Source organism: Hypomesus nipponensis, chromosome 22, assembly GCF_054491055.1.
Source record: "Hypomesus nipponensis isolate SF chromosome 22, ASM5449105v1, whole genome shotgun sequence".
In the NCBI taxonomy this organism is placed as follows: domain Eukaryota; kingdom Metazoa; phylum Chordata; class Actinopteri; order Osmeriformes; family Osmeridae; genus Hypomesus; species Hypomesus nipponensis.
Genome location: NC_140382.1, coordinates 19,720,422 through 19,743,458, shown reverse-complemented (window position 1 = coordinate 19,743,458; position 23,037 = coordinate 19,720,422). Strand labels below are relative to the sequence as shown.

Sequence of the window (23,037 nt, the reverse complement as noted above, 5' to 3'; positions counted from 1 at the left end):
GTTATTCACTCGCTCACATCAGCAGCAACCTTCATTCACTTGTTCACATCAACAGCAGCCTTCATTGTTCTTCATTGCACACAACAACGTCAGAATTTGTATTAATTGACCCACTTTCCTGACATTTGCTCCTGAATCATATGACTCTCATTAGCAATCCGGCTAATCTTGTTTACGGCCAAGTGAAGCCGACCAAGTAAATGGAACTAGATTTTGTTTGCTAAGAATCCCTTGTTATAGAGTGTTTATGTCCAATTGTGCTTCCCTCTGGCAGGGTGAGGAACTGGGTAGAGCCTTTGACTGCTGACCACAAGGTAGCGACCTACCCTGTACTTGCGCTCATCCTCGAACTTCTCCTCGTACTTGCGGATCTTCCTCTTCAGCCCATGGATCTTCTTGGAGAGCTGTGCTGAGGTCAGCTCCTCTCTCTCATCATCACAGGAGCCCAGAGAGGAACTCCTTCTGCGACTGCAGCCAGGGAGAAATCAACATATCAGGAACTGCACACACACACACACACACACTCACACTCGCACCCTCAACACCACCACAGTACTAACTCTGGGTGATTGTGCTTGTTTTTACCTGACGAAGGAGTGAGCGTTGGGGGGTGAGGGTGGGACCTCTGTGTCGTCCAGGTAGTGCTGGCAGTGTCCGTAGGCGTAGGAGCGAGGCGACAGCATGGGGTCTCCCTCCTCCTCCACCAGCTGGCGGATGAGGCGCCCCCCAGGGTGAGGGGAGAGGCGGGCCTCGTCGCGGTCCATGCTCTCCCTCTGCCACGACGAGTAGGCTGGGGCTGGCTCTGAGGAACACAAACAGGACCATGAACACCCCAGCCTGGCTGTAGTCTGTAGACTGTCTGTCTATTTGATCTGTCTGTATACTGTGTGTAGACTGTGTCTGGTCTGTAGACTATGTCAGTCTGGAGACTGTCTGGAGACTGTCTATTGACTGTCTGGTCTGTAGACTGTTTGTCTGTAGACTGTCTGTCTGTAGACTTTCTGCCTGTCTGTCTGTCTGTCTGTAGACTTTCTGCCTGTCTGTCTGTCTGTCTGTCTGTCTGTCTGTCTGTCTGTCTGTAGACCAGACGGCACACAGACGAGGAAAGAAACAACAACACTATCATGGACCTGACAGGTAAACCAGCAGGCAAAGACAGAGCTGAATGTTGAACCAACACACACTCACACACACGGAGTTACACATCACATGCATGTTCTCCTCCATGCTGACTCTGTGAGACAGGCTGACTCTGTGAGGCTCCCAGACTGACTCTGTGAGGCAGACTGACTGTGAGGCAAGCTGACTCTGTGAGGCTCCCAGACTGACTCTGTGAGGCTCCCAGACTGACTCTGTGAGGCTCCCAGACTGACTCTGTGAGGCTCCCAGACTGACTCTGTGAGGCTCCCAGACTGACTCTGTGAGGCTCCCAGACTGACTCTGTGAGGCAAGTTGACTCTGTGAGGCAGGCTGACTCTGTGAGGCAGGCTGACTCTGTGAGGCAGGCTGACTCTGTGAGGCAGGCTGACTCTGTGAGGCAGGCTGACTCTGTGAGGCAGGCTGACTGTGAGGCTCCCAGACTGGAGGTGTGTCCAGACGTTTCTACACCAACAAACTACCCCGTCTACTCTAACATCGAGCCACCATTGCCTTCAGGGTCTCCAGGACAACGGGTTCTTGGCATGTCCTCTCCACAAGCGAAGGTCATCAAGAGAGAGCGAGAGAGAGTGTGTGTGTGTGTGTGTGCGGATGAAATGGCTGTGAAACACTTTACTATGAAAACCTTCTTTCAGATTGACCTGCCTGTGACAGATGTTTCCAAGTCGACGGCTTTCATCTCTCCCCCTCCCTTTCCCTCTCTCCCTCCCCCTCCCTTTCCCTCTCTCCCTCCCCCTCCCTTTCCCTCTCTCCCTCCCTCTCTCCCTCCATCCCATGGCCGTCGGTGTGATAATTGTAGAGAGGAGAGAGTCAGGCGATGGGATCAATCCTGCTGCCAGAACTGGACTGGCTCCTCTCCCAACTCTCTCTTTCTTTACCACTACCTCTCTCTCAACTCACTCTTTCTCTCTCTGTCTCCCTTTCTTTCTTTCTTTCTTTCTTTCTCTGTCTGTCTCCCCCTCCTTCTTTCTCTCTCTCTCCCTCCCTCTCTGTCTCTCTCTCACAAACATACACACACAGGACACTGGGATTAGAGAGGAGGTTTGACGGTCTTTGTGTCTCTGTCTTTCTGTCTCTCCGTCTGTCTCTGTCCATTGCTGTGTGTGTGCTGTGCCTGGGATGGAGAACAATACAATTAACTGAGAAAGAGATAAACCCCAGAGAGAGACAGACAGAGAGATATGCCTCAGTATATTTGGTTTCCCAGAGAGTTTGACCTCACAGAGCTTGTTGCTAGGAGAGCAGAGAAGGTTCTGGAGAAACCTCTCCCGCTCCCCTTCCTCTCTCACACACACACACACACACACACACACCCTCCTGGTGTCAAAACAAGCGTCCACAGTGGTAGTGCTGCTGTCTACGTGCGCTAACGCCAGCAGAGAAAACACAGCATCATCGTCTCTGACGTGTCGGGCTGTGTGTGTGTGTGTGTGGGGGGGGCTGTGTGTGTGTGGGGGGGGGGCTGTGTGTGTGTGTGGGGGGGGCTGTGTGTGTGTGTGGGGGGGGGCTGTGTGTGTGTGTGGGGGGGCTGTGTGTGTGTGTGGGGGGGGCTGTGTGGGGGGGTGCTGTGTGTGTGGGGGGGCTGTGTGTGTGTGTGGGGGGGCTGTGTGGGGGGGGGGGGCTGTGTGTGGGGGTGAAGTTTGTGCTGCAGCAGGAACAACTATAGCAAGTCTCGGTAACAGCGTTGTCATGCACAAAGCCTTCTAGATCCTTCCACGATCAGTACTACTTACCCTCATGGCAACTCTGATGGAAAAAGCTTTTAAAATCAAGAAAGGGGGCGCTAAAGAAGGGAGAATCTAGTGGGAAAGAAGGAAAGAGAAATGGAGAAGAGGGGGAGGGGGGAGGGAGGGAGGGAGCAGAAAGAGAGGCAAGGGAAGACAGAGTAAAGAACAAAGGTAAGCAAGCGCCTGAGGGGGAAAAGGTTGGAATTGTGGACACCTGAAGATGTAGATGCTTTCCCTCCTCCCCTCTCTTCTCTCTCTTTCTCTCCCTCTTCTCTCCCTCCCTCCTCTTTTCCTTCTCTCCTCAGTATAGCTGTGTACTGACCATCCCTAGGCTCTGCAGGGTAGAGGTCCAAATCCACCCTCCATCTCTCCACCCTCCCTCCTCTCCATCCTGTCTGTCCCTGGTCAGAAGGAGGTCTGCCTGAACCCCTTGAAGCGCTCAGAGCTTCTGCATGAAGCAGAGAAGAACCATGGTTCTGATCCATGTATTACGCCAGTAGTTTCACCCTCTCTCTCACCCTCCTTCCCTTTCTCCCTCTACCTCCTTCCCTTTCTCCCTCCCTTTCTCCCTCCCCTCTCCCTCCCTCCCTGCTAACGGCAGCATAAGAGGAACAAGCCCCCTAGTCTGACTGAAACAGCTCACATGTGAGTGAGACTCACACGTCAGTGAGACTCACACCAGGATACAACCCTCTCGCCCATGCTCTCAGCAACACACAAAACACAGCAACACACAGCAACACACAGTAACACACAACAACACATAGCAACACACAACAACACACAGCAACACACAGTAACACACAACAACACACAGTAACACACAGTAACACACAGTAACACACAACAACACACAGCAACACACAACAACACACAGCAACACACAGCAACACACAGCAACACACAGTAACACACAGTAACACACAGCAACACACAGCAACACACAGCAACACATAGTAACACACAGTAACACACAGTAACACACAGTAACACAGTAACACAGTAACACACAACAACACAAAGCAACACAGAAACACACCTAACACACAGCAACACACAACAACAATTGGCAACACACAGCAACACTCTGCTTATATGTTGCACTGGATAAAAGTCTGCTGAAGAAATCAAATGTAGACGTGTGTGTAAATGCAGACTGGGTAATGCCCACAGCCTGCACTAGAGGGCGCTCTGCTGAGCGCTGCAGTCACCAGTCTAACTACAGCTAACCCTTCACAGCCCCAGCCTGCTGTTCGAGCTGATCACAGATCACTTTTTTTTTTATTTTTTAAGTGTGACCTTTGACCTTAGACACTTGGCGCACAAAAAGCTTGGAACGTACTGACGGCAAGCAGTTGCCTTGGAACGAGGTCGACCTTCTAAAGGTCACGTTGGCATGGTATTCATACATGTCACTACATACAACCATAGCTCCTACTGTTGCAGGCATGAACCTCACAAGACTGTTACACTTTGTGATTTTATCTGCGACAAGTGCTATACAAATAAACTTTACTTACTTACTTACACACAGGCAGTTAGAAAGAACATTCAAAACAGCTTTAAGATCAAAAAGACCATTTGACAAGTCAGAATTTTTCTCTCTCTCTCCCTCTGTCCCTCTCTTCCTCTACACAATCTCTACACAACAAATAGTTGTGTAGAGGGACTCCTCCCTTTTCTTCCTTTTGGAAACTGTCTCCAAAACAATAACACCTTCATGCAGTAGACTCCCTTTTCCCTCCACAACAGCAAGCACCAAACCCAAGCAGGTCATTAGCACTGCCTTCAGGATTAACAGCTTAATAAACACGTCCACAAGTCTCCCTTTCTTTTCAAATCTTTTCTCCCTCGTCTGATAATACTTAATCCTTGAGTCCCCAGTAACAGTAGTTTGTATTTTTTTTTTAAAGATTTCGAAACCTTGAAAAAGGGTTGGTTTTCTGTTGTCTTGTAGATGACCTCCCTGAACGTCAACATGATCTGGCCAGTAAAGAGGACTGTCTCTCATGTAGCCCAGTGATCATATATGCAGGTGGCTGAGCGGTTAGGGAATTGGACTAGTAATCCGAAGGTTGCTGATTCGATTCCCGGCTGTGCAAAATGACGTTGCGTCCTTGGGCAAGGCACTTCACTCGACTTGCCTCTGGAGAATGTCCCTGTACTTACTGTAAGTCGCTCTGGATAAGAGCGTCTGCTAAATGACTAAATGTAAATCCAAGCAGAGAAGACCATCCAAAATTCAAGTTTCTAACCTGGTGGGCATCTAAGAGCAAACAGTACACACACACACACCCACATACACACACACATGCACACACTACCAATTTGAACCGCAAGAGAGAGATGTTCCTACTGTTTACAGACTGACATCCTTGACATTCTGCTCTCTGGTCCCTCCCTTTAAGAGTAGCAGATATATGGCTCACAGAGCACCCCCCCCCTCAAACCTTCCCTTTAATAATCACCACTGGGTTCTGACAGACATCAACTGTCCAGTAACTGCTACACACACATGCAATACACGCAAGCCAATGCACACACACTCTCACACACACTCTCACACACACTCTCACACACACTCTCACACACACTCTCACACACACAGACAAGGTATGGAATAACGCCAGTTGTGTGTGTTAAAGATATGCAGAGTAAATACTCACTCTTCAACAACAACAGGACAGCAGAACCTTCACGCATGCACAGGCTCCTCCTCTTAGATTAAAAAAACTAAACCAACTCTAAAACCTCCACCAGCCTTGGACATGACCACACACAATTCCCGTCCTCCAAAAAAACCACAAAGAAAACAACAAGTACACTATAAAAATCATTAAAAGCAGTAATGTTTGCATTCCAATGCGAGTGTGTGTCTTGAGAGGTTGAACATGTGGACCAGGCTGAGCCCTGATATGACGCTTGTCTTGTGAACCAGGAGGAGCAACAGGAGGAGCAACAGGAGGAGGAGAGAGAGAGAGAGAGAGAGAGAGAGAGAGAGAGAGAGAGAGAGAGAGAGAGAGAGAGAGAGAGCAGACAGCTTGCATCTGCCATCCCATTTGTTGTTTTTTTCTCCCCGATGGGAGCGACTGTGTGTGTGTGTGTGTGTGTGAAGCAGCTCAGAGGGAGAGCCCTCTCCTCTCACCTCCCCAGTCTCCGTCCTCTGTCAGTGCGGTCAGGCGCGGCACGTCCTCACAGCTGCCTCTCCCCGTCTCAACCAGTGCCCTCCCCGTCTCCGGACTCTCCTGAATCTTCATGCTGAGCGTCTGAGCCACCATGGAAGAGCAGAGCGACAGTGAAACAACAAGCTGCAGCCTGCCAGCATGCTGCTTAAATTCAGCCCCCTCCTTTCCCCCACGCCCTCCGCCACACCCTCCCCCCCCCCCACCGGGGCAGGGACTGGGGCCGTCCCTGCGCCAGGATTGGCTGAGGGGGCTGGCCAAAACATACGCCCATCTGGGCTCAGTGTGTGTGTGTGTGTGTGTGAGAGAGAAAGAGAGAGGGAGAGGGTTAAGCTCCTTCCTTGTTTTCTCTTTCTGTTTCCCACCCCTCTCTCTCTCTCTCTCTCTCTCTGTCTGTCTGTCTGTCTGTCTGTGTGTGTGTGTGCGTGTGTCTCTGTGTGCGTGTGTGTGCGTGTGTGTGCGTGTGTGCGTGTGCATGCGTTCTCCAGGGCTGTGCCCCTCCTGAGTTGTTTGTCTCACAGTAGCAAGAGCGGGAGGGAGGGAGGGAGGGAGGGAGGGAGGGAGGGAGGGAGGGAGGGAGGGAGGGAGGGAGGGAGGGAGGGAGGGAGGGAGGGAGAAAACCCCCAGCAGATTATTAGACACCACGCAGGTGGACTGGGTGATTTTTTCTCTCTCTTCGCTCTAAAAATATTGCGCTCTCTTTGATTTTCTCTCTCTCTCTCTGTCTGCAGACGGATCTCCTCATGATATTGTCTCTGTTCCTCTCAGGTTGTGAACATCGTCATGTAGTGAGCTGGTCATGTGAGAGTTCTTACGTAGCTCCTAACAGTGTGTATGTGGGTGCTTGTGTTTGGAAGCTTATGTATGTGTGTAAGAATGTTTGTAAGCTTGTGTGAGTGTTGTCCCACCTCCTCATTCAGGGACAGTTCTATTATTAGGTGACAGATCGGAACACCTCTTCCACAAGACCTCATAAAGATGACACACACACACACACACACACACACAACAGACGTTTGATCAGCTCTACAAGGAATATCCTGTAGTTGTCTGTGATTACAAGGCAAATCCTGGATTTTCACAGTACTGCAAGAACTACACGGGACTGCACACACACAGAATCCCCTTCAGACTTAAAACACATTAAACTGTCACGCACACGTGATTGCTGAGCAGATGTAATGGCTTATAGCATGTGGAGCCTGTAGCATGTGGAGCCTGCGGGCCTGCAGCATGTGGAGCCTGCAGCATGTGGAGCCTGTGGGCCTGCAGCATGTGGAGCCTGTGGGCCTGCAGCATGTGGAGCCTGTGGGCCTGCAGCATGTGGAGCCTGCAGCATGTGGAGCCTGCGGGCCTGCAGCATGTGGAGCCTGTGGGCCTGCAGCATGTGGAGCCTGCGGGCCTGCAGCATGTGGAGCCTGCAGGCCTGCAGCATGTGGAGCCTGCAGGCCTGCAGCATGTGGAGCCTGTGGTCAGCGGCTGCAGCTCCTCTGAGGTGGGAGAGGATTGTGTCTTAAACCTGCAAACCACCGCTAACCACCCTGACCACCGCTAACCACCCTGACCACCGCTAACCACCCTGATCACCGCTAACCACCGCTAACCACCGCTAACCACCCTGACCACCGCTAACCACCGCTAACCACCGCTAACCACCCTGACCACCGCTAACCACCCTGACCACCGCTAACCACCGCTAACCACCGCTAACCACCGCTAATCACCCTGACCACCGCTAACCACCGCTAACCACCGCTAACCACCCTGACCACCGCTAACCACCGCTAACCACCCTGACCACCGCTAACCACCCTGACCACCGCTAACCACCGCTAACCACCCTGACCACCGCTAACCACCCTGACCACCGCTAACCACTGTTAACCACCCTGACCACCGCTAACCACCGCTAACCACCCTGACCACCGCTAACCACCCTGACCACCGCTAACCACTGCTAACCAACCTGACCACCGCTAACCACCCTGACCACCCTGACCACCGCTAACCACTGTTAACCACCCTGACCACCGCTAACCACCCTGACCACCGCTAACCACCGCTAACCACCCTGACCACCTGGTAGTAAATACTGGTAGTTAGGTCTCTTGTTCTGTCACAGCTGGATTATTGCCAGATAGTATGGGCAAACGCCACCAAGAAAGACCTGAATAGATTACAGCTTGTCCTAAACAGGGCTGCACGCTTTGCTCTACAGTGTCCTTACAGAACCAGCATACAAATATGTATGCCAGTCTCCACTGGCTAAAAGTTGAAGACAGGATGATAGCTGCACTTCTTTTGTCAACATGGCACCTCTTGCAGTCTAAAACACCAGCTGATCAGTACAGGCAACTAAATAAACATGTAGCCTCACATAGCTATGCCACTAGAGGAGCAATAGAAGGCAGGTTCTCACTCCCCAGAGCTAATACCAACTTTCTTAAACTAACTGTGGGATACAGGGCCATGAAGTCGTGGAACCTACTACCAACAGAAATGATAAACATGACACGTAAATGTATGTTCAAAAAGCAAATAATGAAACACTTGGGTACAGCATACTTGTGACACCAGATGGTGATATACTGTACAGAAATGTGTAGTACTCTCTTACATGGTTTGCAGTTTACGCTTCTATGGAATTGGATATGTTTTACATCATGACAACGGTAAAATGGTATGATCATTATTTTTATGTATTTTAACTTTTGATACTTGTAACGTAATGTATGTTTTAAATGTTAGATATTGGTATTGTAATGTATGTTTTAAATGTTTGTTGTTAGTATGTAAGTCTTATGTGTGGACCCCACTAAAAGTAGCTCTGTCTTAGGGTAGAGCTAATGGGGATCCTTCTAACTAAATAACTATAACTAAATAAACCACCGCTAACCACTGTTAACCACCCTAACCACCGCTAACTACCCTGACCATCGCTAACCACTGTTAGCCACCCTGACCACCGCTAACCACTGCTAACTACCCTGACCACCGCTAACCACTGTTAACCACCCTGACCACCGCTAACCACTGTTAACCACCCTGACCACTGCTAACCACCCTGACCACCCTGACCACCACTAACCACCCTGACCACTGGCTGGAGGAGCAGGTGTGTGGGGCGTTCTGTTTGTGTGCGGAAACCCACACTGTATTTCTGTTCTGTATGTCCGTGTGTGTGTGTGTGTGTGTGTGTGTGTGTGTCTGTGTGTGTGCAGGAAAATGTGTAAACTAAAGTCATGTTGAACTTTATTTTCTACATGGGGCCAAAATGAGATAAGTATGTCTAAGTTAAAAGCACAACAAATAATAATAACACACCTGTGAGAAAGGTAGACCATCGCTTTGACCATCAGTCCTGGAAAAGAGACGGAAAAAAGAGGGAAATCAAATTTGTGTTCTTCTTCCATCCAATCAGGAGTTAACCCGTAATGTGACTTAGCGCAGCAGCTCTTGTCAGCCTCTTAAGTGTGTGTCATTTAGTATACGTATGTCAAATACATGTCTTTTACGGCAAAGGTTGACCTTTGCTGGTCTACCCAACCCTTATCTATCCTATCCTACTCTACCCTGCTATAAAACAGTGCTCCTGTGTAAGCAGGTGAGCAGGTGAGCTGTGTCGACCTGCACGTGTCATATCCCCCAGGTGTGGCGTCAGCGAGGAGCATACCTGTGTCCTCGTGACTCCATGATGATGTCACTTCCGTCACGATGGCGGTCTGTGGAAGCACCTCCCCTCCTCTGGGCCGGAAACAAGCACAGAGCAGCTGTCATGATGACTGTGCGTGTTTCATCTGAGACAGGACAACTTGTTTTGAACATTGTTTTCTATTTCGGTGGGTAAGTAGGTGCTGTGCTAATACCAAGAGGGACAGTAGCCAGGAGGACAGGAGGAGGACAGGAGGAGGACAGGAGGTCAGGAGGAGGACAGGAAGAGGACAAGAGGTCAGGAGGAAGACAGGAGGAGGTCAGGAGGAGGTCAGGAGGACAGGAGGAGGACAGGAGGACAGGAGGAGGACAGGAGGACAGGACGAGGACAGGAGGAGGACAGGAGGAGGACAGGAGGTGGACAGGAGGACAGGAGGTGGACAGGAGGTCAGGAGGACAGGAGGAGGACAGGAGGAGGACAGGAGGAGGACAGGAGGAGGACAGGAAGAGGACAGGAAGAGGATAGGAGGAGGACAGGAGGACAGAAGGTGGACAGGAGGACAGGAGGTGGGCAGGAGGAGGACAGGAGGTCAGGAGGACAGGAGGTGGACAGGAGGAGGTCAGGAGGAAAGGAGGAGGACAGGAGGAGGTCAGGAGGAGGACAGGAGGACAGGAGGAGGACAGGAGGACAGGAGGAGAACGGGAGGTCAGGAGGACAGGAAGAGGACAGGAGGAGGACAGGAGGAGGACAGGAGGACAGGAGGAGGACAGGAGGACAGGAGGAGGACAGGAGGAGGTCAGGAGGACAGGAGGACAGGAGGAGGACAGGAGGACAGGAGGACAGGAGGAGGACAGGAGGAGGTCAGGAGGAGGACAGGAGGACAGGAGGAGGACAGGAGGACAGGAGGAGAACGGGAGGTCAGGAGGACAGGAGGAGGACAGGAGGAGGACAGGAGGAGGACAGGAGGAGGTCAGGAGGAGGTCAGGAGGACAGGAGGTCAGGAGGAGGACAGGAGGAGGACAGGAGGAGGACAGGAAGAGGATAGGAGGAGGACAGGAGGACAGAAGGTGGACAGGAGGACAGGAGGTGGGCAGGAGGAGGACAGGAGGTCAGGAGGACAGGAGGAGGACAGGAGGAGGACAGGAGGAGGACAGGAGGACAGCAGGAGGACAGCAGGAGGACAGGAGGAGGACAGGAGGACAGAAGGTCAGGAGGAGGACAGGAGGACAGGAGGAGGACAGGAGGAGGACAGGAGGAGGTCTGGAGGACAGGAGGAGGGCAGGAGGAGGACAGGAGGACAGGAGGAGGACAGGAGGTCAGGAGGACAGGAGGACAGGAGGAGGACAAGAGGAGGACAGGAGGTCAGGAGGACAGGAGGAGGACAAGAGGAGGACAGGAGGTCAGGAGGACAGGAAAAGGACAGGAGGACAGGAGGTGGACAGGAGGAGGTCAGGAGGAAAGGAGGAGGACAGGAGGAGGTCAGGAGGAGGACAGGAGGACAGGAGGAGGACAGGAGGACAGGAGGAGGACAGGAGGAGGTCAGGAGGACAGGAGGACAGGAGGAGGACAGGAGGAGCAGGAGGACAGGAGGAGGACAGGAGGAGGTCAGGAGGAGGACAGGAGGAGCAGGAGGAGGACAGGAGGACAGGAGGAGGACAGGAGGAGGTCAGGAGGACAGGAGGACAGGAGGAGGACAGGAGGACAGGAGGACAGGAGGAGGACAGGAGGAGGTCAGGAGGAGGACAGGAGGACAGGAGGAGGACAGGAGGAGAACGGGAGGTCAGGAGGACAGGAGGAGGACAGGAGGAGGACAGGAGGAGGACAGGAGGAGGTCAGGAGGAGGTCAGGAGGACAGGAGGTCAGGAGGAGGACAGGAGGAGGACAGGAGGAGGACAGGAAGAGGATAGGAGGAGGACAGGAGGACAGAAGGTGGACAGGAGGACAGGAGGTGGGCAGGAGGAGGACAGGAGGTCAGGAGGACAGGAGGAGGACAGGAGGAGGACAGGAGGAGGACAGGAGGAGGACAGGAGGAGGACAGTAGGAGGTCAGGAGGAGGTCAGGAGGACAGCAGGAGGACAGCAGGAGGACAGGAGGAGGACAGGAGGACAGAAGGTCAGGAGGAGGACAGGAGGACAGGAGGACAGGAGGAGGACAGGAGGAGGTCTGGAGGACAGGAGGAGGGCAGGAGGAGGACAGGAGGACAGGAGGAGGACAGGAGGTCAGGAGGACAGGAGGAGGACAGGAGGAGGTCTGGAGGACAGGAGGAGGGCAGGAGGAGGACAGGAGGACAGGAGGAGGACAGGAGGTCAGGAGGACAGGAGGAGGGCAGGAGGAGGACAGGAGGACAGGAGGAGGACAGGAGGTCAGGAGGACAGGAGGTCAGGAGGAGGACAGGAGGACAGGAGGACAGGAGGTCAGGAGGACAGGAGGAGGACAAGAGGAGGACAGGAGGTCAGGAGGACAGGAAAAGGACAGGAGGAGGACAGGAGGTCAGGAGGACAGGAGGACAGGAGGTCAGGAGGACAGGAAAAGGACAGGAGGAGGACAGGAGGAGGACAGGAAAAGGACAGCAGGACAATCATTGTGGATGAGCGCTGTGACTTGTTTTATGTATAATTCCACTGGGCTTCTAGGTCAAGTTGAGTAAATGTGTCTCTCTCTCCAACTGTCAAAAAAAAAAAAAAATATATATATATATATATATATATATATATATATATACACACATTTGCATTTAGTTATTTAGCGACTTACAGTAAGTACAGGGACATTCCCCCGAGGCAAGTAGGGTGAAGTGCCTTGCCCAAGGACACAATGTCATTTTGTACAGCGGGAATTGATCCGGCAACCTTCTGATTACCAGCCCGACTCCCTCACCGCTCAGCCATCTGACTCCACACACAAACCACTGGGATCAGTCCAAGCTCACATCATCATTCCACCACTGATACCCTGTATTGCATCAGACATGACACTGCTGCTTCCTGTCTCATCACATGACACTGCTGCTTCCTGTCTCATCACATGACACTGCTGCTTCCTGTCTCATCACATGACACTGCTGCTTCTGATAAATCACTTTCTGCCTCTTAACCAATACCAAGGAGTCTACAACACCATGACACAGCACGTTGTGATATTTTTCTCAATATTTAACTTAGTTGATTGTTAATGGCATAGTTCTCAGTTACAACATGAATACCTTTATTGAATACTATCTTTGTTGGTTTAACTGCAATCAAATCTATCGAATCCAAGCCGACAATACAATCCAGTGACTGTGAAGAGTGCGACACACACACAGTACAGTTGTTTGCTACGATAACCTTGCACACAAAACTAGAACAAGCTTCAGATAAGAGACGCCCCCATCCCCATGACGACAGCAGTAAGTGTTGTGGAGTTGTGGGTGAAAACAAAAACACTAATTAGACCTTGTGTGACTCTGCCCTGCAATTTGCACCGTTATTGCATGTAAGTGTGTTTGTGAGTGTGTGATGGAGTTAGAGAGTTAGGAAGATGTGTGTGTGAGAGAGAGAGAGAGAGATAATGTGTTTGTACCTGTTAAGCAAGAGCACATGCATGAGTCCATGTGAGAGCCTCTGTGTGGCAGTGTGCTTAGCGTGTGGTTAGCGTGTGCTTAGTGTGTGCTTAGCGTGTTCACAGCCAGCACAGTGCTGCTTCACTCCACTTCAAGTTGAGGCTAACAGCTAACAGCTAGAGAACATGCAGCCCTTTCCCCTTCCACCCTGGCTCCAACCACCACTATCCTGCAACGCTCAGCTGTTCTTGAGAAGCATCACCACAACTACTGAGTTATAATAGCTCCCAGCACCGCCAGTTAGCGCAGCACTAGCTAGCTAGCTCACAGAGGCACGTGCATCAAAAGAAGCCAACCTGTCCACCTATCAGAGTTCCAAGACTGGGTCTGGTTCCTCAAAATAGACTATTAACCTTCAAGGGTCAGCAGCTGCCCTGGGTTTTTTTTCTGTGAGAAAAACAACATAAAGCGATGACTGTGCGTTTCCAAGATACAAGCATGTCCGGGAGGGTTTGTGAAAACAAATAATAAAGAGAGAGAGAGGACAGTATGAGAGAGAGAGGATGGTATGACAGAGAGAGAGAGAGGATGGTATGACAGAGAGAGAGAGAGGATGGTATGACAGAGAGAGAGAGAGGATGGTATGACAGAGAGAGAGAGAGAGGATGGTATGACAGAGAGAGAGAGAGAGGATGGTATGACAGAGAGAGAGAGAGAGGATGGTATGACAGAGAGAGAGAGAGGATGGTATGACAGAGAGAGAGAGGATGGTATGAGAGAGAGAGAAAGAGAGAGACTCACGGTGAGGGTGTGCTGGTTGTGGAGGAGGGGTCCCCGAGCGCAGCAAGGTTTGGGTGTCCTGGTCCTGGAGGGGGTGCCCCCGCTCACTGGCTCCTCCTTCCTGTCGTCCCCCAACACCGACTGGAGGTTCTTGTCTGGGTTCTGCTGCAGCAGAGACTGAGATCTGCTCACAGAGAGAGAGAGAGAGAGAGAGAGAGAGAGAGAGAGAGAGAGAGAGAGAGAGACAGAGAGAGAGAGAGAGAGAGAGAGAAGAGACAGAGAGAGAGAGAGACAGAGAGAGAGAGAGGAATCAGACACTTTCCTTCCGTATCTCTTTCTGTCTGAGTCCCAGAGGTAAAGAACACAGCTGTCCTCTGTACGATATCTTCTCAGGAACCCTCTGTTTAGCTTCAGCTTCTGTTTACCCCACCCCCCCCTCATACTGACACTCTCTCTCACACACACACACACACACACACACACACACACACAACCACACACACACACACACACACACACACAGACACACACACACACACACACCCTCATACACAGAATCCGTCTCTATTGACGTTGTTGTGTCTAATCTGTGTTTGACCCTCACATCAGGGCCTCTCTCTGCCAGCCTGACCTCTAGGAACGTGCCCCTCAGACACACAGGCAGCCTGACCTCTAGGAACGTGCCCCTCAGACACACAGGCAGCCTGACCTCCAGGAACCTGCCCCTCAGAGACACAGGCAGCCTGACCTCCAGGAACCTGCCCCTCAGAGACACAGGCAGCCTGACCTCCAGGAACCTGTCCCTCAGACACACAGGCAGCCTGACCTCCAGGAACCTGCCCCTCAGAGACACAGGCAGCCTGACCTCCAGGAACCTGTCCCTCAGACACACAGGCAGCCTGACCTCCAGGAACCTGCCCCTCAGAGACACAGGCAGCCTGACCTCTAGGAACGTGCCCCTCAGACACACAGGCAGCCTGACCTCCAGGAACCTGCCCCTCAGAGACACAGGCAGCCTGACCTCCAGGAACCTGCCCCTCAGAGACACAGGCAGCCTGACCTCCAGGAACCTGCCCCTCAGACACACAGGCAGCCTGACCTCCAGGAACATGCCCCTCAGACACACAGGCAGCCTGACCTCCAGGAACCTGTCCCTCAGACACACAGGCAGCCTGACCTCCAGGAACCTGCCCCTCAGAGACACAGGCAGCCTGACCTCCAGGAACCTGCCCCTCAGAGACACAGGCAGCCTGACCTCCAGGAACCTGCCCCTCAGAGACACAGGCAGCCTGACCTCCAGGAACCTGCCCCTCAGACACACAGGCAGCCTGACCTCCAGAGACTGGTGGCAGGGCTCTAGAACGCGACTGAACCAAAACACCAGCTGAGAGGACTTAAGCTGCTGGGTAAATACTGTTTACCTGGCAGAGAGGAGGGGCCTGGGGGGACTTAAACCTGGGTCATTCCCGCTACAGCAGTATGAGGACAGAATGAAAACAGAAGTGCTGACCCAGGGAGCCAGTCGGCGTGCCTCCTGTCCTGCTGCCTCTGCTGCCTCTGCTTCCTCTGCTGCCGGTGACGCTGGCGGGCACTGGAGGGGGCCGGGGGGCTAAAGGGCGTTGGGGGGCTGGGGGGGGGCGACGTGTCGTCCTCTGAACTCTGACCTCTGGAGGACGAGGAGTCAAAGAGATGCTGCTCCACAGCCGAGCGAATGGTTCTCTCTAGAAAACTACTAAGAGAAGGAGAGAGAGAGACAGAGAGTATATAGAGAGAGACAGAGAGGATATAGAGAGAGACAGAGAGGATATAGAGAGACAGAGAGGATATAGAGAGAGACAGAAGATATAGAGAGAGACAGAGAGGATATAGAGAGACAGAGAGGATATAGAGAGAGACAGAGAGGATATAGAGAGAGACAGAGAGGATATAGAGAGAGACAGAGAGGATATAGAGAGAGACAGAGAGGATATAGAGAGAGACAGAGAGGATATAGAGAGAGACAGAGAGGATATAGAGAGACAGAGAGGATATAGAGAGAGACAGAGAGGATATAGAGAGAGACAGAGAGGATATAGAGAGAGACAGAAGATATAGAGAGAGACAGAGAGGATATAGAGAGACAGAGAGGATATAGAGAGAGACAGAGAGGATATAGAGAGAGACAGAGAGGATATAGAGAGAGACAGAGAGGATATAGAGAGAGACAGAGAGGATATAGAGAGACAGAGAGGATATAGAGAGAGACAGAAGATATAGAGAGAGACAGAGAGGATATAGAGAGACAGAGAGGATATAGAGAGAGACAGAGAGGATATAGAGAGAGACAGAGAGGATATAGAGAGAGACAGAGAGGATATAGAGAGAGACAGAGAGGATATAGAGAGAGACAGAGAGGATATAGAGAGAGACAGAGAGGATATAGAGAGAGACAGAGAGGATATAGAGAGACAGAGGATATAGAGAGAGACAGAGAGGATATAGAGAGAGACAGAGAGGATATAGAGAGAGACAGAGAGGATATAGACAGAGACAGAAGATATAGAAGAATAGAGAGAGATATAGAGGAGCGAGAGAGAAATACAGAAGGAGAGCGAGAATAAGAGAGACGTTATTGAGAAATCTGATTCGCTATGCGCTATCAAGCATCTGAAATATGAAGTCTCTCTTCCCTCACTCTCCCAGAGGGAAACTCTGCCATACAATATCGTCTGTGTTCCTAAACCTGGCTGTTTGTGTTCATCGGTGTGTGTGTGTGTGTGTGTGTGGGGGGGGGGGGTTGGGTGTGTGTGTTGGGTACTTACTTTGCTAAGTCTGGTCGACAGTGAACAGGAGAAAAGTGGCTACTGTGAAAGATGGTGATGGTGAGAAAGAGAGAGAGGGAGATAGAAAGGGGGTGAGAGAGGGAAAAGAAGAGAGGGAAAGAGAAAAGAGAGAGGTGTAGAGTATTATTAACTGGTCACTGAGTAACAGTTAAACACCTTGAGGCCCAGTGTCCAACCTTAGACAGTGCAGAGTGTGTGTGTGTGAGTGTGTGTGTGTGAGTGTGTGCGCAGTTTGTAGCCCCTTAAGGAGACTGCCAGGGTGCAGGCTAATTGTTTGGCTGCCATGACTACTTGTAATCACCCAGACACACACTCCCAACCACACACACATACACGCACACACACACACACACACATGCACAAACACCCCTCTAACATACAAGGAAAAAAGTGAGGTGCCAAAACCCACAGTGTGTGTGTGTGTGTGTGTGTGTGTGTGGGGGGGGGGGGGGGGTGATGACTACTCGTCCTTTGGCCCAGCCATGGCAGTGTCAGCAGATTCAGTGCTGCCAGACAGCTAACGCTAATAAGGTTACACCAGACGGCTCCTGGTCTCTCAGAACCCAGCCTGGCTGACTACATCCAGCACCACACACACACACACACACACACACACACACTGGGGGACTACATTTAAGTCATTTAGCAGACGCTCTTATCCAGAGAGATCATCCATCCTCCATCCAGCACCACACACAGAGATCATCCATCCTCCATCCAGCACCACACACAGAGATCATCCATCCTCCATCCAGCACCACACACAGAGATTATCCATCCTCCATCCAGCACCACACACAGAGATCATCCATCCTCCATCCAGCACCACACACAGAGATCATCCATCCTCCATCCAGCACCACACACAGAGATTATCCATCCTCCATCCAGCACCACACACAGAGATCATCCATCCTCCATCCAGCACCACACACAGAGATCATCCATCCTCCATCCAGCACCACACACAGAGATCATCCATCCTCCATCCAGCACCACACACAGAGATCATCCATCCTCCATCCAGCACCACACACAGAGATCATCCATCCTCCATCCAGCACCACACACAGAGATCATCCATCCTCCATCCAGCACCACACACAGAGATTATCCATCCTCCATCCAGCACCACACACAGAGATTATCCATCCTCCATCCAGCACCACACACAGAGGGCCACTAGGCAGGGTACATACTCTGACAGAGATTACCGGACAGACATGTTGTTTGACTCACAACAGCCGTGTTGACAGTGACAGCAAAGCACAGATGACAGATAGAGGGATTGGATGAAGGGGGGGAGGGAGGGAGGGAGGAAAGGAGAGAGGGAGGGAGGGAGGGAGGGAGGGAGGGAGGGAGGGAGGGAGGGAGGGAGGGAGGGAGGGAGGGAGGGAGGGAGGGAGGGAGGGAGGGAGGGAGGGAGGGAGGGAGGGAGGGAGGGAGGGAGGGAGGGAGGGAGGGAGGGAGGGAGGGAAAGAAGGAACCAACTGCTGTTGTTTGTCGGCCATATTTAGCCAGCAAGCTGATCAGGCAGTTATCATCTTCACCGTGACTGGGTGAAAAGTTGTCATGACACATCCACCCATGCCAACACACACAACTCTGATAAGATACCACTTGTGTACCCACACCCACCCACACACACACTCCATTCCAGGAAGAAACAAGAAAATAGAATGCAACCCTGTCCCTCCAGTGTGACTGGACGTCCTCTAGACACACTGTGTCTCCACTCTGCCAGGGGGGACACCTGCTTTGTCATTTCCAGGACAGTAGCAGTGGAGGATTGTTCTAGTTTGGAAGGAGCCATGGGGGATGGGAGGGTGGGTGGTGGGGGGGTCATGGGGAAGAATAACAACCACAGCGAAGGTCAAAATCACGTCTGCCTTGTGTTGCTTTACTGTATCCATGGTCACAGACGACAACAGCAACAGCTGGCAGACAAAAGTGTCTTCTCTGGGGGTAGCAGCAGATAATTGGGGTACGGGGGGGGGGCATTGATGGGACACTTGGGAAAATGCTGGCTCGCAAGCATAACTCATGTAGTCAATCAGAGAAGAATCTAGCTTGCTGACAGTTCACAGTGATTCTTCCTATGTGTGGGTGATCGATTTGTATATTATACATGTATATATATAAACTATATGAAGCCCTCTGTGTGAGTGAATTAAGAAGGGCGAACAGAATGGGACAGGAGGAGGAGGAGAGGGAGAAGGAGGAGGAGGAGAGGGAGAGGAGGAGGAGAGGAGGGGAGAGGAGGAAGAGGAGGAGGTGGAGAGGAGGAGGGGAGAGGAGGAGGAGAGGAGGAGGAAGAGGAGAGGAGGAGGAGGAAGAGGAGGAAGAGGGGGAGAGGAGGAGAGGAGGAAGAGGAGAAGGAAGAGAGGAGGAGGAAAATGGGGAGGAGGAAGGGATGATGTAGGAGACCTAAAACCAGGAAGATTACCTTTTCTTCTCTAATAGGTCTAATTCCATTGGTCGGTTTGGGACCACAGGAATTTAAACCAACAGCCCCAAGGATGCCAAGATGATATCACCTCACGTTGCTTCAAAACAGGAAGTGATGACATAAGGCCAAGTGTTGTCGCCGAGGGACACTGGATCAAGTGTCAGAAACAGGTTCTACAGGTCCTACCAGTTCTTACAGGTTCCTACTGGGGGCTGGTGTGTCAAGGTGTGGTCACCATCACACCTGAACGAGGAACGTCTAAAATAATGGATTATCAACGCATTTACCAACCATCCAAATAACAGATGGTAACAGTTTAGTTTTTGAGGAGTTGCGTATCATGTTGTCGTATTTAGACTTGTGATACTTATAGAACAACACTAATGAGCACCAGTCTCATCTTGTTAATTAATAGTGTTTGACAACAGACTTGTTTTTCCAGAGTCATGCTTTGCTTTCGAGGGAAAGATAGGTCTCTCTCTCTCACGCTCTCTCACACACACACACTCTCTCTCTCTTTCTCTCGCTCACACACACACACACTCTCTCTCTCTCTCTCTCTCTCTCTCTTTCTCTCGCTCACACACTCTCTCTCTCTCTCTCTCTCTTTCTCTCGCTCACACACTCTCTCTCTCTCTCTCTCTCTCTTTCTCTCGCTCACACACTCTCTCTCTCTCTCTCTTTCTCTCGCTCACACACACACACACACTCTCTCTCTCTCTCTCTCTCTCTTTCTCTCGCTCACACACACACACACACTCTCTCTCTCTCTCTCTCTTTCTCTCGCTCACACACACACACACACTCTCTCTCTCTCTCTCTTTCTCTCGCTCACACACACACACACACACTCTCTCTCTCTCTCTTTATCTCGCTCACACACACACACACACTCTCTCTCTCTCTCTCTTTCTCTCGCTCACACACACACACACACTCTCTCTCTCTCTCTCTTTCTCTCGCTCACACACACACACACACTCTCTCTCTCTCTCTCTTTCTCTCGCTCACACACACACACACACTCTCTCTCTCTCTCTCTTTCTCTCGCTCACACACACACACACACTCTCTCTCTCTCTCTCTTTCTCTCGCTCACACACACACACACACACTCTCTCTCTCTCTCTCTTTCTCTCGCTCACACACACACACACACTCTCTCTCTCTCTCTCTTTCTCTCGCTCACACACACACACACACTCTCTCTCTCTCTCTCTTTCTCTCGCTCACACACACACACTCTCTCTCTTTCTCTCGCTCACACACACACACACACTCTCTCTCTCTCTCTCTCTTTCTCTCGCTCACACACACACACACTCTCTCTCTCTCTCTCTTTCTCTCGCTCTCACACACACACACACACTCTCTCTCTCTCTCTCTTTCTCTCGCTCACACACCCTCTCTCACTCTCTCACTCTCTCACTCTCTCACTCTCTCACTCTCTCACTCTCTCACTCTCTCACTCTCTCACTCTCTCACTCACTCACTCACTCACTCACTCACTCACTCACTCACACACACCTGTCTCTCAACACCACAATACATTGAACACATATCTGTACATATATTTTATATTTCATGTATGTCTTTCCATATAATTAGGATTCCCCCCCATCAGGGATAGGCTTTATGGTGACACCCCCCTGAAGAACTGCAAAGTTCACCTTGACATGTGACTGAATTAGAGCTGTTTGAGCTTGGACCAAATCTGACTATGCTTGCCATAGGAGAAACGTCTTATTTTATTACTCAGTTACTGAACATGGCACGGTTTAGATCTGGGGATGGCTCAATCGGATGAGAGTATGGGTGTGTATGGGTGTGTGTGTGTTATACTTTCAGTTGTGGATGAGTTGGTTCCAGAGTGGATTTGTAGTTTGTAACCGTGTCAACATGCTGGCTGTTGCTAAGGAGACGAGGGCAGAGTGTTTACCTGATGTAGAACGGAGAGATGGATCTGTCTGTCTCCAGGGAGCTGGAACACACAATCACCACCTGTCAGCTGACCATCATCACCACCTGTCAGCTGACCTTCATCATCACCACCTGTCAGCTGACCTTCATCATCACCACCTGTCAGCTGACCTTCATCATCACCACCTGTCAGCTGACCTTCATCATCACCACCTGTCAGCTGACCTTCATCATCATCATGGGATTTACATTTCTACTGTTACTGTACTGTGGATATCATATTCAGAAGAATAACATTTAAATCATACATTTCATCTGGAATCTTCAATATGCGTACAAATAATTTTTTTGTTTTGACACACATTTACGATCTTGACAAAAGAAAGTAATTGTTTGAAAGTTGCACCATTTAAAACAAGTATTTTTGTGTAGGCTGGAGGCTGGGGGCTGTGGGGCTAAAGGGTGGAGGCTGAAGGCTGGGGGGCTACAGGCTAGAGGCTGGGGGGTTAGAGGCTGGGGGGCTGAAGGCTAGGGGGCTGGAGGCTGGGGGGCTGGGGGGCTGGGGGCTGGAGGCTAGGTTGCTGGAGGCTGGAGGGCTGAAGGCTGGGGGGCTAGAGGCTGGAGGCTAGGTGGCTGGAGGCTGGGGGGCTAGAGGCTGGGGGGCTGGAGGCTGGGGGGCTAGAGGCTGGGGGGCTGGAGGCTAGGGGGCTGGAGGGCTGAATGCTGGGGGGCTGAATGCTGGGGGGCTAGAGGCTGGGGGGCTAGAGGCTGGGGGGCTAGAGGCTGGGGGGCTAGAGGCTGGAGGCTAGGGGGCTGGAGGGCTAGAGGCTGGGGGGCTAGGAGGCTAAAGGCTGGGGGCTGGGGGGCTCTGGGGGTTAGTCTGTCGGGGGTTAGGGTTAGTCTGTCTGGGGGTCAGTCTGTCTGGGGGTTAGGGTTAGTCTGTCTGGGGTTAGGGTTAGTCTGTCTGGGGGTCAGTCTTTCTTGGGGTCAGTCTATCTGGGGGTTAGGGTTAGTCTGTTTGGGGTTAGGGTTAGTCTGTCTGGGGTTAGTCTGTCTGGGGGTTAGGGTTAGTCTGTTTGGGGTTAGGGTTAGTCTGTCTGGGGTTAGTCTGTCTGGGGGTTAGGGTTAGTCTGTCTGGGGTTAGTCTGTCTGGGGGTTAGGGTTAGTCTGTTTGGGGTTAGGGTTAGTCTGTCTGGGGTTAGTCTGTCTGGGGGTTAGGGTTAGTCTGTCTGGGGTTAGTCTGTCTGGGGTTAGTGTGTCTGGGGTTAGTCTGTCTGGGGTTAGTGTGTCTGGGGGTTAGTCTGTCTGGGGGTTAGTCTGTCTGGGGGTTAGTCTGTCTGGGGTTAGTCTGTCTGGGGGTTAGGGCGAGCAGAGCGGGGTGGTGAAACAGGGTTAAAAGACTGAAACTTCAGTAGCACAATCGTTCCCATCAGTGGGACGCACAGTAATATCGGCTTATAAAGGAGAGAGAGAGGAGAGAGAAAGAGAGAGAGGGAGAGGTAGAGAGGGAGAGGTAGAGAGAAAGAGAGGTAGAGAGAGGGAGAGGTAGAGAGAAAGAGAGGTAGAGAGAGGGAGAGGTAGAGAGAAGGAGAGGTAGAGAGAGGGAGAGGTAGAGAGAGAAAGAGAGAGAGGGGAGAGAGTAAGGGGAGAGAAAGAAAGAAGGAAAGAGAGAGCGAGCGAGCGAGAGAGAGAGAGAGAGAGAGAGTTAGGGGAGAGTAAAAGATGCTAAAACACAAACGCTAATCCTCCAATCATGGGTTGTAGATGAGTTGAGCCACTTCTTACAGTAAACAATAGCGGTACTAA

General features: G+C 51.6%; 1 protein-coding gene across 2 annotated transcripts in view; it reads right to left on the bottom strand.

Moving 5' to 3' along the window:
- The window catches only part of fam13a (family with sequence similarity 13 member A), a 56,622-nt gene that overhangs the window by 6,425 nt on the left and 27,160 nt on the right, over positions 1-23,037 (bottom strand). For both annotated transcript variants that reach the window (XM_084686512.1, XM_084686513.1), the window contains 10 exons: positions 21,251-21,292; positions 16,842-16,883; positions 15,551-15,772; positions 14,062-14,224; positions 9,741-9,811; positions 9,392-9,428; positions 6,031-6,151; positions 2,892-2,957; positions 586-802; positions 327-468 (listed from right to left, as the gene is read on the bottom strand). In XM_084686512.1, the coding sequence (XP_084542638.1) occupies positions 327-468; positions 586-802; positions 2,892-2,957; positions 6,031-6,151; positions 9,392-9,428; positions 9,741-9,811; positions 14,062-14,224; positions 15,551-15,772; positions 16,842-16,883; positions 21,251-21,292 (1,123 nt within the window). The remainder of the gene's footprint in view (positions 1-326; positions 469-585; positions 803-2,891; positions 2,958-6,030; positions 6,152-9,391; positions 9,429-9,740; positions 9,812-14,061; positions 14,225-15,550; positions 15,773-16,841; positions 16,884-21,250; positions 21,293-23,037) is intronic.